We start from the raw sequence: 13,609 nt of genomic DNA, 5'->3' as shown, positions 1-13,609 counted from the left end.
AAAAAGCGCCCGGGGAAGCTTCCAGCGCTGACCTCACTTCATCCCATCCAACGCCTGCACTTTATCCCTTGGACTGTGCATGCTTATATATCAAAGCTTACCCTGTACCAACTTTATTATATCATACAAAGAAACAAATCGACACCTCTTCCGTTCCTGAAATAACCCTCAAATCCTGCTGCGATAAGCTCAAGCTCCATTCATATACTTCTTATCTCGAAGCTTAGCTAGACTGTCCATCATCCATCGCTCTCAAAAACGCATCATATGGTATGAACTCACTATGACCCTCGCAAGTCTAGCATCAAGCGCCAGGGCAGCCCGATGCCCCAGGATGCTCTCCGCTCCGAATACCCTCCACGCCATCCACGCCCCTACCACTGCACGCTTCCAACAACACCGCACGATTTGGCAAAGCCACCGTCACTCCCACGGAACCTACAACGGCACAAATTGGGTTCGACTAGAGAGAAAAGTCCGTCGACGAGTTACAAAGCCGAACCAAAACCCACCTCATCGAACCCAAACACCGCTGGAAAATTCAGATCCATGGCGGAGCTGGAGTTGGGGATCGAAGCCAGGATGGAGATGGGGTGGATTTGATAATACTGGTACAAATGATTTTGAGGCGGTGAGACTTCGTGCACAGCAGCGGATGGAGGCTATCAAGAGGGAGATTGAGAGGGATCCGTACGCGGCGTTGTTTGGGAGGTATGATTCTGATATATCGGGGATGAGATTGAAGGCGTGGGATAAGCATCAACATACGCTGGCGGATTTGTGTCGGTCATTTTTTGGGTTTGAAAAGAGTGGTACGGATACTGCGAAAGCGAAGGTAAAGGATACGGATGCGACGGCGCGTGTTAAGTCGGAGGGGAAGAAGTCGAGTACGCGAGTAAGAGATGTGCGGAAGGCAAAGGATCATGTGGCTCCAGTAATTGATGCTTCGCAGCCGCCGGGGTTTGTGGATACCAGAACAAATGATCTTGAGTTTGATCCGATTAGTGGCCGCATGGTAATAAAGCCTGCTGCAGCAACTACGACAGGTGAGGCCGGTGCACTATCTAAAGATGGCACCTCAACCGTACCGGACACATCTAATATGAAGGATGGTCATCCTGGATCTTTATCTCCTACGAAAAGCTCTGGCGAGACCACTGCCAAGATATCCGATTCAGACATTAGCGGCGTGCAGCACAAAGAACCAGAACAGCATGCAAACGAAGTAGCACAGGACCACGGTATCCCTGGATACAATCATGACCCCAAGTTCTGGGATCCTCCATTGCATGAAGCACCATCCACCGCAAAGAGGACTACCGTTCATGACGCAGACCACGGTGTCCTTGGCTCTAATGGGGACCACAATGCCTGGACTCCTACTTCAACTCAAAAGCTATCAACTGCAAATAGCACTGCTATTGGGGAAGCGCCGATTGAAATTACGTCTGCTGTGTCTGAGCCCAAGAATGAAAACGTATCATTAAGACAGCCAGATGTCGAAAAATCCAATCTGGTTGATAGTCAGCAGCCAAGGAGCCTTACTCCTGATGCGCAGTCAGATGAGGGCCGAAAAACAAAGGGTTTCTTCTACGTGAACAAAAGGGAACCAGAGAAACTCAAGATTCAGGATTCACCACAGCAATCAGAGCCTTTCCTCGTTCCCGAGAATGAAGAGCTGGAAATCCTGCGTGCGAGCGATATTCGCGCCTCTTACCCCTCAAAAGAGTTGGATATTAAAACTGATTCCCAAAGTAAGAAGGTCGACGGCGCTTTGGAGGAAGTTAAGTCTGATGAAAACCCGGTCACTTCTATTGATGCCCGAGCTATTGAGTTAAAATCCGAGCCTCAAGACGCTTTGGGCTCTGTTGATGTGAGAGGCACAAAAGCAGCAAGCTATACCGAGACGCAATCTCCATTACAGGAAGCAGTAGCCCCTCAATCCACTCAACTGCAAGCACGAGACGGGCTTCCAGACTCGAAAGTTCTTGACCAGACCCCCGAAACACGCTCTCCTATTCGGAGTGAAATTACATCTCCAGCCACATACCGTGTGCTCGCGTACGATCCATTTACTATGCAGGTTAATACGGCGGACACGGATTCTTCGCTTGCTCCTTCACATGAGATCCTCCGTCCTAGTGATGTCCTTCCCCGGCTGAGCAACCCGGCGCAATTCCTACCATATTTTGAGAAAATGCGTAAAGAGGGCTATGAGATTGTCTCCGGTGGTGGGGATATCCTCGTCTTCAAGAGATTTTCTGATGTCGAAAAGAAACCATCAGACAAGTCGCCTCTTGAAACCAAGGAGCATGGAGACATAACCGCAGGCGGCGCTTTCAAAGACATTCATGAACAAGCAGCATTGACATCACCCCAACTAACCCAAGACCCTTCCGCTGAACCAACCAAGACACAGTCAGAGACGGAAACCCCTCCACGAAAGCAGCGCTCCGCATTCAGTAACGCAATCCGCAGGATGCTCTTCACTGGCACCGCAGCCGCAGGAACATGCTATGCCTTTGGTGTTGTAACGGAGTACTTCCGTACCGGTGGTTCTGATGGACGTGGTGTTGATGCGTTTACGGTATTTGAGTCTGAGAGACGGCGGAGGAATTAAATTTCTTATTTGTCTAGAAGGGCGTTTATTGTATTGGACCAGATCAAATGGCTTGGGTTTATGGTTTTATGATTATATGTATTATTAATTGGATAAGGACACTCTCCTAGTGAATTTAGCTATACAGGACATTTTACTCGTGATGGTGGAATAACGAGAACACTCGTAGGATATGGTGTCTAGCACCATAGCTTGACATTACAAATTTTTGATCGAGATGAACCACATGTGCAACTGACGCATGAGACTGAAATCCGGGAGAATATACAGTTTCCATAAGAAACCTTTCATTCTCCCCTTCATAGAGTCCCAAATGCCTTCATCGCTCAGGATGAAGTCGTTTTGACAGCATGGCTGAGATCAAACAACTTAACTGAAGTTCTGGGATTGTTGTCTTGAATTCCATCAGAATTCATGGCCTAGGAGCAAATATATCTCGCTGGGTTCGGATGGTGATAGTATGCATGTTTTGCATGTCACGGCGGAACAAAATGACGCTAGTTTCGTGCTCTCTGGCTCTCTAAGAACGCGTCCCAAAATAGCTTCGACAAGTCTCCAGGTTGCATCTTGCCGATGTATCATACTACTGACAGAGACTAGGGTGGTTGGCACCAGCCTCTATAACGAGGTCATGGCTGAATTGGAAAGCATTTATCGACTAGCCATGCCTTGAAAATACTCATAGGTCTGGTTTCACGTCTTTCGCAAGCTCTGAAGGCGCTCAATTGTCTGTAGACCACCCCCTTTCGATTTGTGGGCCATTTCACTACATCAACGCAGCTGATCTCTGGGCTCCCGCCCAGAAGCCAGCTTGTCATGTCGTTCTTCAGATTAGGGAGTCTTTGCCTGGGAGCGACCCCCAGAGCAACAGAAGATTATCTTCTAATATTCCACCCGAACAGAAGTGACGGGTCCCTTTAGTTTGAAAGGTTCGAGCGAGCATGAAAGCTGTTTTGCTCATCTCATATATTAGCGTCTGCATGACTTGAAACACAGATGTGGCTCTGAACAGGTCCATCTTTCGCAAACGAAAATGCTGTCAGCCCTGGTGTTGACTCGCTTGGTGCTTGCAGAACCCAGCAAAGCTTGACACGGGGTGTGATAATAATGACAAATGAATGGATCTGGGCGTTTCGACCCATTAGCCAAAGGATGCAGAGGGTTATCTGTTTGGAATAGCTTTGAGTGCCTCCCAACCCAAATAAAATGGCCCTCGCAATATCAAGCTGCGAACGCTATAGTTTGAACCAGTTGAAACCATGTTGTCGCTTTGGCAGCCCAGGCGTATTTCATCGTCTTTCATCGTCTGTTGCACGCATAGCTGCCCGTGTGGGTTGATGTATCATGGTTCTGGGAATTAGAAAAATAGGCCAATGAACCAGGTTATAACAACGGTCTCTTGGAGATCCCATGAATCGTAAACGAACTTGATCCATTTCAAAGGAATTTACGGGATTGGGTAACATGAACATGATTCGGAACAAACGGCGACAGTTTCTATTTCTGGATCGATATATCCGTCTTGCAATCCCTGATCCGAGGACTCAATGTAAGGCATAATCTACATTTTCTCGCGAGGCACTAAGTTCAATCAACAATTGGTTTTGGCCTTGGCTGATTTTTTGTTGGTAGACACTCGCTCACGCCGGTTTCTATGATAAGTGTAGACGGATGTGGGACCGTTCGATTAGCCCTAGGGTCAATTGTCTCTTTATATTTGGATTCTCATAAACTGGGGTTGTTTCCGCTGGCAGTCCTATTTGAACATGTTCTCTGGAGATGTGAATTCGGTGTGAATATTGATGGTATTTCATATCCGCATACGAGAACAGAAGTGGTCATTAAGACACAATAGCTTTTTTCGTACCATTTTACGACAATCACAAAATCCGCACTTGCAGTGCGCTGTCTAATAAGTCACTCGCTGATATCGTCGTGTAGGTCAGGAAGGGTCTGCATCCATCTGATTTCAAACACGACTGACAGAAGGTTCTGCTCTTCAAATAGTAGCGAGGCATCAGACTGTTGAGCTGTGCCTTTGTAGAGCTCCGTGAGCGCAGATTCTATGTTAATACATTAGAGTCTGTGACTTAGAAGATAAATTTTCGTACTATATTCTCCGGAGAACACCTGGGACCAGCTACATTTCTCTCCAGTAGTCATGTGATCAAGCCATTAGCCTTCGATTTGAGAAGTTCTTGTATGAACGAGACAAGACTGAGTTGTGTAGTTTGTATGGCATCTTGCAAAGTTGCGAGCCTGTGATGTATGGTTAGACAATACGTCGTAGTGACAAAGGTCTGGAAATCTCAGTCTTGCAGATGACCTGAAGTTGCCTCATCCGGAGACTGCTTGATCCATGCGATCAGTTCGGAGACTTCCTAGAATACTAAGCCGTCCCTGCGCCTGGCCCTTTAGGGTGTCTCGCCACTTTGACTTCTCCTCGACTGGGTTTTAATGAATTCAAAGACCGCGAACAAGCCTATTTTTGTTCATACACCATTTTCACGGCAATCACAACTCGAACATGTGGGTTGCCACCAAGAAACCCCTGTTTCATGTCGTCCTGGGAATCGGGAAGTGTTTCACTTACGTCCGCTTCGACAAACACTGACGGGAGATCATTTCCTCCCACCATTACGCGCCTGGCTGTTTGATTTTCAATTCTTGTCTTCCTGCAAACAATACAATATGAAGGCTGTACACATATGTATTAGCATCTGAATAACACAAGTCGAACAAGTCCCGTAAGACATATCATCCCGGGATATCTCTGTTCCCTTCAGTCTAAGGACCTGGTTTCAGGTTCGCTTCTCGGGGGTCCGAAACAAATTTATCCCCTCCCATGGATTCAGCTCCAGGTTTATTCTAAGCAAAGACTCGGAGTTTATTCTACTCTTTTCTCGAGAATGGTCCGTCTGCGCATGCATCGCCGAGTTGCTGGATGAACCACACTGTAACTTAATCGTGTAAGGATACAGCACGGCGTTTCTAAGTTATATGAAGGTGTATGAAAGGTGTGAGCTTCAATCATACCTTACATTACAGAAATGTTTCCTCAGTGTAACCACCATTTGCAGTTTGCACACAAAATCAGATACTTATGAAGTGCTAATAGGCGCATCAGTCTTTCTTTTATGCTGTTATGCAATCACCGTTGCACAAATCACAGTGATCAGAGAGATTGTACACAGGAAAGCATGTAAAGTGTGTCAGCGAACCACAAGAGCCAATCAAGACTGCATTGAGGGGTGGAAGAAGTGAAGAAAATATAAGGCAAATCAAGAGAGTAGATTTTTAGTGCTTGTTGTTACTTATGTATGTACATCAAATTAAAGGCTATAATGAATGGCTGTGAATAAACCCTAGAGAGAATGGAGAATCTTTCACTAATTATAAAATATCCAGAATAAATTAAGATAAATAAGCTCGCAATGCTATCAGTGGTAAATTGTAGCACTATAGGGTTAATACCAGCCATGAGAGAAGGTATGTTGCTTGCCTTCAATTCAGTTGTTAAGTGATTGGTTGTCTGATGTGCAAGTGTGTTGGCCTCATTATACAACAATAAAATTGAGCCACTTCCTTTGGCTTTGAAGAAAGGAGAAGGAAATACTAGCCAGGGCATTGCCAAGCTGTGTTAAGAGGTAGACGATATTAAATGAGTGTTGTCCTTTTTTGACTGGATCTGAAATATAATGCAAATAAAATAGATTCCATTCCTCCTGTCGCGGAGTATGTAGCAAAGACTTTGTACTAGCTATAATTTGATGTTGTATAAAGGTACTGCCGTAGAGGACTTGTCTCAGCTAGCGCACTTTCTTTCATTTCATCTTATTCCGCGCCAAACTCCAACAAACCGTTCCGCAGCTCCATCGCAGGTAAGTGGTTCTTTTAGAATATATCTTCTTGATACATATTTACTAGCTGTCGAACTAACAATTAGGGTGCGAGCAAAATAAAACCCTTCCCCAAATGGCGTAACGGCGCGCGTGTGGCCACTATCCAGGACCTCATGCTCCACCTACAAAGCCACGATACACACCACACAGAAGAATATCAAAGGCAGCACCAGCAGCAGCATGGATGAACGTGAGGGGATGATGGGTACGTTTTTGTCTGCCCCGGTATGGTTCAGGAACGTATTGGCTGACGGACACTTACGGATCTGATAGCGGAAGGACAAAAGATATATCTCTTGGCGACGCACTGCTTAATCAGATCAACCACGCAGGCACTGTTAATTGTTGCCTACATAGTAACTTTCTTTGATAGTCTGATTGATTCTTTTTCTACTTCTATATAGTGTACTTGTATTAAGTGTGCATACTCTCAGGTGTGAAGTACACTTCCTCTTTGGGCGATTGTAGGTCTCTATCCGGATCGATATAATTGCCGTTGGACATTGCATAATCCTGCAGGGATAATTACTCCATACCTATCAGTACGAAATATCATACCATTATCCATGCACGTATCGACCGTTATGATAACCTCCGGGCTTGTACAACGGTACAGGTACATACCTGTACCTGTACCTGTACCTGGATGCAATTCCGGCAACCGTGGAACGCGGTGGATCTATGTGACTGACTCGTTCAGGAACAGGCTTAGCGTAATTTCCGCGGTGGGACTGCAGTACCGTACTTGTACAAGTAGAAGGATTTCTTCTACTCTGTATCAGTACCCTGTACAGAAAGCTGAGGACTAATATTCATTCTTTCGTAAAGTACTCTGTAGATATGAGGATTCCCTGGGTGAAGACAGCTGTGGTGATATAGATAAAAATAGGTTCGGTTGTCGTACCCGAATACGGTGGTTACACAAGTACATACTGTAGTACAGGACAAGACCGCTCATATAGCACGAGCACGAGCCTACAAATACGGAGAAGATACCATCCTTCTCTCGCTAATGACTCCAGCCTGGTTAAAGGCATCCGATGGCAAACCGAGAGTACCCGTCGAGAATCGGCAAACTCAGATCTGGATATGAGGATCAACAGGCGGTCTGTTCCTCCGTATTTGATTTGTGTAGGGCAAAAAAGAAATTCATAGACCCTGAGAGATTACTTGTGCGAAATTATTCATTTTATTTTATTTGTGCCTACTCCGGAGTACAAGTACCTCACTACCATATTTTGTACAGTGGATGTTTTCTTGAAACATGGTTGGAATGTGGTTTTCCGGCTGACAGTTTCAGGATGTGCCGGATGGGGGTAGTGCATTCTTCAAACATAATCAACAGTTCAACGAACGGTTATCAGCAAATTTGATACCATGTTATATCTTCTAGCTCCGGTAGCTCCTTATTATGTTGCCACTGTTCCTCTCCTTATCCGGTGTACTTGTACAAGTAAAGTAGCCCGTACTTGTGCTCTACAATAATACTGATCTGAGCTCCACCCGTACAGCCACCGTAATACCACACGGTACCTCTTTTTAGCTCAATACCTGCCGAAACACGAGCCATAACGCCTGGTCTAGGTCCGGCGGTGGTCCGAACCTTTTACAGGCTCCATCGCAGTGGACAGTGCAGAGTACATTAGACAGATCATTCGATCAGAGTACGGACTACAAGTGATGATGCGATTCAATGGCTGTCGCGTTTGCTATGAGGTGTAGAAAGGAGTGCATAGGAGACAAATAATACGTGATAGTTTGGTTAATTCGCACTAGCCTCGAGTAAATCCTGGCAAAAAAGGGAGCAACAACTCGCCCAAATTCAAGAACGTGTGTCGATCCAAATAAAGATGTGTATGGTATTGTAATGGGATACGGAGTGGTACGGTTCCTGTGGGATGACGGAGATGGACTCCGGATGGAGGCTGTGTACCTGGGCCTACCACTCTTCAAATGCAATTGGTTTCTCTGTATATATTCTTTTCCATACACTGACAGGTATTGATACAATTAATGATACTATTATACTACACTGCATCATAATACTGCAAAATAATGATATCTAATGATACCGTACTGATGCATCTCCGGACCCACCTGTCACTCCACTGTGCACATGCGGTAGGCTGGAAAAATACTAGCCTAACCTTCTTTAATATGCTAAGGTATTGTAATACCGCGGAAGAGGGGGCGCAGTATTTTTCCCCCCTACACTAAACCCGATTCAACGTCAACCCGCCCTCCTTCTCTGCCTCTCTGCACTCTTTCTGACTGTCTCTTTTTTCCATCTGCACGACTCGCGTCTTTTTTCCCTTCCCTTCCTTTTTTCTCTTTTTCCCTTCTTTCTTTTTTTCACTTCTTCGTTTTTTTCACTCCTTTATTATATACAATTCTTTTGCTCTTGTCGTTGTTGCTTCGTCGGTGCTGTCGTTGACGTCCATCCCATCCACTCCACGTCAACGGACATATTAACAGACATACAGCCCGGTCGCGCATCCGATTTCCCTCCGCTTTAAAGCATCAACACTGGCTTCGTTTTAAACGCCTCCTTATTTCTGTCGCTCGCTCGCTCCTTACAGCATCCAACCACGCTCGTTTTCTATCGGGATTTTGCTATCGTCATCTTCCCCTTTCCACTCGTTTTGAACATTCGATATTTGTTGAAAAAAAATAAATAAATTAGAACAAAATCGTCATTTTACCAGCCTCAGTCACCGCCACTCCAAGGCTGCGTTATACATATTGTGTGTGGTAGAAACGAAAAGAGTTGGAAAGCACCGCCTCGGGCTGATCGTTCGCAACGCTTCTTTCAAGTCGACCCGGTTCCTCGCTATTGTCGCATCGGTTTTGAAAGGATTTTGAGAGTTGAAATAAAGACATCGGCATCGACATCGATACCGTACTCCGTACCTTCGTCTTATATCGTTATACCCTGTTCGATGAATTATACGACTCGTCAATCGACCGCGCTGTTCGACCTTTGAAAATTTCGCGCTCGTTCATTGAGCCCATTTGCTCTGTCCATTCTTTTCTATTGCTTCGAAAACGCCATATACGTTCTCTACGATTATTCTCGGGTGGCGTGCGTGCAATTGTTTCCCCATTGGTTGCGATTACGTGGACTGGGTTGGAGATACTAATATCGTTGCGTACACTTAGTGACCCATCATGCTGCCCAAAACTGTCGCCGTTTTCGCGGCCTTCCTGTCCATGGGGGGTCTAGACCTCGTCGACGCGCAACCCGAGCACCTTCCCAACAAGAAAGGCCTCATCGATGCCCTCACAGGCAACTCCGCCCCGCAATCGCAGGATTCCAACGAGGGCGCATTCAACTCCCAGAGCAGCTCTGGAATCCTGGGTAACATCTTTGGTGGTGGTGGTGAATCCAACACTCCCGAGCCAACGATTTCTGCTCCGCCAACGATTGTCTTGCCCTTGACACTTTCCGTCGATCTCAAAGGTCAAACGCACACCATCACCGGTACGCCTTCCAGTGCGCCTGCTGGTGCCTCGACAGTCACCAGTTCGATCTGGACCTCCGAGACGGCCGTTTCGAGTGCTCCCGCTTCGTCTGTTGCCATTACCCCAACCGAAGAAACATCCGAACCCGCTTCCCCACCTCCTACGTCGTCTCCAGCCCCGTCCTCTCCTGAGACAACAACATCGAGCAGCCCCGCCCCCAGCTCGAGCGACGACAGTGATAGTGGCCTGCTTGGAGGCCTTCTGGGCGGTGATTCGGGCGCCTCGTCCACTCCCGCTCCTAGCTCTTCGAGCACATCTGATGACCAGAGTGGTGGCCTCCTCGGAGGTATCTTGGGTGGTGATTCGAGCTCGAGCTCGAGTTCCTCGTCCGTTCCTGCCACTCCGACCGAAACTCCCGAGTCTCAGACTCCGTCTAGCTCTCCCGTGCCTAGCTCTTCGAGCAGCCCCGACGACCAGGACAGTGGATTGCTTGGCGGACTCCTAGGTGGTGACTCGAAGACTACGACCAGCTCTTCTGCGTCTAGCACGCCGGCCGGCACCAGCGACGACCAAAGTGGTGGTTTGCTTGGAGGACTTCTTGGAGGTGATTCCACCAGCTCCAACACTGAGTCGCAAACTCCTGCCAGCACTCCCGCGTCGAACACTGCGAGCGCTAGCAAAGACAATGACGGCGGCTTGCTTGGAGGCCTCCTTGGAGGTGGCTCGTCCCAGACGACCGGCTCTCCCGCTTCCAGCACTGCCAGCGCCGCCAGTACTAGCAAGGACAATGACGGTGGCTTGCTTGGAGGACTCCTGGGTGGTGGTTCGTCCCAGACGACCGGCTCCCCCGCTTCTAGCACTGCGAGTGCTAGCAAGGAAAACGATGGTGGCTTGCTCGGTGGCCTCCTAGGAGGCAGTTCATCCCAAACGACCAACTCTCCCGCTTCCAGCACCGCCAGCGCCAGCGCCAGCGAAGACAATGACAGCGGTCTGCTTGGCGGCCTCTTGGGAGGTGACTCCAAGGACAATTCAACAAGCTCTCCTGCTTCTAGCACTGCAAGCGTCACCAAGGATAACGATGGTGGTTTGCTCGGCGGACTTTTGGGAGGTGACTCTACGCAGACCCCAACGAACTCTGCGTCGAGCACAGCCAGCACCAGCAAAGAGAAGGGTCTGCTTGGTGGTATCCTAGGTGGTGATGACTCCAGTACTGCGCCCACAGCTAGCAACTCGGGCTCGCCATCTTCCACTCCTGCCTCGAGCACCAACGGTGGTGGACTGCTTGGCCTTGGAAACATTCTGGGAGGTGATGACAGCTCTGCCACGCCCACGGCTAGCAAGACCGGTGGATCCAACTCGACCGTCACCTCTGCCACGCCCACTAGCACCAATAACGGCGGTCTTCTTGGACTAGGAAACATCCTGGGTGATGATGACTCGACCAGCACCAGTGCTACACCCGCATCTAGTACCGCTAGCTCCAGCAAAGAAAAGGGGTTGCTTGGTGGTCTCCTGGGAGATGATGACTCTAGCCCTACGCCCACGGCCAAGGGATCCAACTCTACTGTTGCCACTCCTTCTGCTTCGAGCACCAGCGAAGGTCTTGTTGGCGGTCTTGTTGGTGGCCTGCTCGGAGATGACGGTAAGCCGACCCCGTCATCCAGTGGATTTGCCTCTCCCTCTCCTACTAGCAAGGGTCTGGTCGACGGCCTGGTTGGGGGCCTCCTTGGAGGTGATTCGACTTCTAGCAAGCCCCTCATTCGCCCTAGTGGATCGGGTTCTTCCTCGTTCAGCGTCGGCTCGCCTACTCCCACTCCCAGCGAAGGTCTTCTTGGCGGTCTCTTGGGTGGTTTATTGGGTGAACCTTCTTCGTCTGGTCTGCAATCCATCTCCATCAACGTCCCTACATCGACACCTGCCTCCGCGACTTCATCGGAGGGTCTTTTGGGTGGGCTACTGGGCTCCATTTTGGACCCTGAGTCTTCTACCAGCGGCTCCCCGAACGCACCATCCAGCGGCCTGTTCGGTACTTCGAAATCTCCTACCCCCACCGGCGAAGCTGCTCCCGGTAGCTCTGCCCACCCTACTCCTTCTAGCGGCTTGTTCGGTTCCAACAAGCCATCGGTGGTAGCTACTAGCAAGGCATCGCCTACTCCTACGCCGTCTAGCAGCCCGTCTCCTACACCAACCACTGAGCAGCAGACGAGCTCGACCACCACTCAGGCCGTCACCCACAAGCCTACCACGACGGAGGACAACGACTGGGTTCCCTCAACTATCCTGGTGGAGCCTCCAAGCACTACACACGAAACTGAGACTCACAACACTGCCACTGCGACTAGCCAGCCCACTCAGCTTCCTGGATCTATTTCGCCCGCCGGTGGTGTGACCAGCATCCCTGCCAACTCGTCCCTTATTCAAATCGGTTTTAACGGCAAGCTGCGCTACAGCTTTGTGGCCAGCACGACTTTGTCGTCGTCGCAGATCTTCCTGTACATCCCGCAAGGTCTTGGATATGCTTTGGACGTTCTTGGTGATGAGATTTCGATGTTCGCGATCCAGCCCTATGACAACTCTGCCAGCACGGGTTACGTTGCCACTGTTGCCATGGCTTACATCCCTACGGACGCGGTCGAAGAGCTGCGTGACCAACTGCACAACCCGGGATCCCGCCTCTACCACCAAGCCAGCGCATCTGTCAACGCTCTGATGTCAATGATCGACCCCACCATCCCTCTGGTCGTTGGTGGGTCCGATTCTTCCAGCAGTGGAAGCGGCACGTCCAATGGCGGTGGATCGAATGGCAGCAACGATGGCGATGATGACTCCAACTCCAACAACGACAATGCCGACGGTGGTGCTAGCGGCTCTTCGTCCACTCGCGCTAGCTCTGTTGGTATTGGTGTTGGTGTTGTGGGTGGTGCCGCCGCTTATGGTGCTGGTATGTTCTGGGTGGCCCGTCGCTACCGCAAGAGACGCCAACTTCACCAGCGTACCAACTCGACTGTCGAACAGCAGAGCGAGGGCCGTGGAGGTGGTTCTCCATTTGCTGCCGGTGGTCGTCTTTCTCCGCACAGTCTCAGGAGCAACCGGACTCAGATGATCAGTGCGCCTGTTATGGCCGAGAACTCTCTGGGATGGAACTAGACGGTTTCATAAGGGAACAGACCACTTAAAAGATTTTTCGACCTTGTCATATTCCGGAAGAAGTGTGTATTATGTTGGACATTATTTTGATATTCTACCTGTATCAATTTTCTCCGAGGGTCTCACCCCCCTTTTTTTCTTCTTATTTTCTCTTCTCTTACTTTATTCCCCATATGTTTGTGTGGCTTTTTTTTCTTCTTCTTACTATCCTTTGGTGACCAGCGAGCTTTCCTCCCACCAGAATTCTTACATCTTCCTATATTTACTTGCACCCGTCTTTCCTCCTTATTTTTATACTCACTTAATGGTCGGGTGGTAGGTTATTTGATGAGTGATGTCCCACCCTTTCCTTATCCCCGATTTTCTGCAGTATAGTCTATTACTGGATTGGTTTTGTTTGTTTTGTTATCTTTGTATAGTTGTATAGTCAGTCAGTCAGTCACAGTAGAGACGGGCATGTAATGCCGCGTCATGAATG

General features: G+C 48.7%; 2 protein-coding genes across 2 annotated transcripts; both read left to right on the top strand.

The window, feature by feature from the left end:
* The first annotated feature begins 46 nt into the window (after window positions 1–46).
* Window positions 47–2,790, top strand: EURHEDRAFT_416490 (uncharacterized protein). The gene has a single exon (XM_040782966.1). The coding sequence runs from the start codon at window positions 284–286 to the stop codon at window positions 2,618–2,620; it is 2,337 nt and encodes a 778-aa protein (XP_040635120.1). The 5' UTR covers window positions 47–283; the 3' UTR covers window positions 2,621–2,790.
* A 6,900-nt stretch (window positions 2,791–9,690) lies between these two features.
* EURHEDRAFT_381104 (putative mucin family signaling protein Msb2) lies at window positions 9,691–13,131 on the top strand (the record flags this gene model as incomplete). Its single annotated transcript, XM_040779369.1, has 1 exon — window positions 9,691–13,131. The coding sequence occupies one exon, from the start codon at window positions 9,691–9,693 to the stop codon at window positions 13,129–13,131; it is 3,441 nt and encodes a 1,146-aa protein (XP_040635119.1).
* Between the last annotated feature and the right edge of the window lie 478 nt (window positions 13,132–13,609).

This window comes from Aspergillus ruber, assembly GCF_000600275.1.
Source record: "Aspergillus ruber CBS 135680 unplaced genomic scaffold scaffold00035, whole genome shotgun sequence".
Classification (NCBI taxonomy): Eukaryota; Fungi; Ascomycota; class Eurotiomycetes; order Eurotiales; family Aspergillaceae; genus Aspergillus; species Aspergillus ruber.
This window is presented reverse-complemented; position numbering and strand designations above follow the sequence as displayed.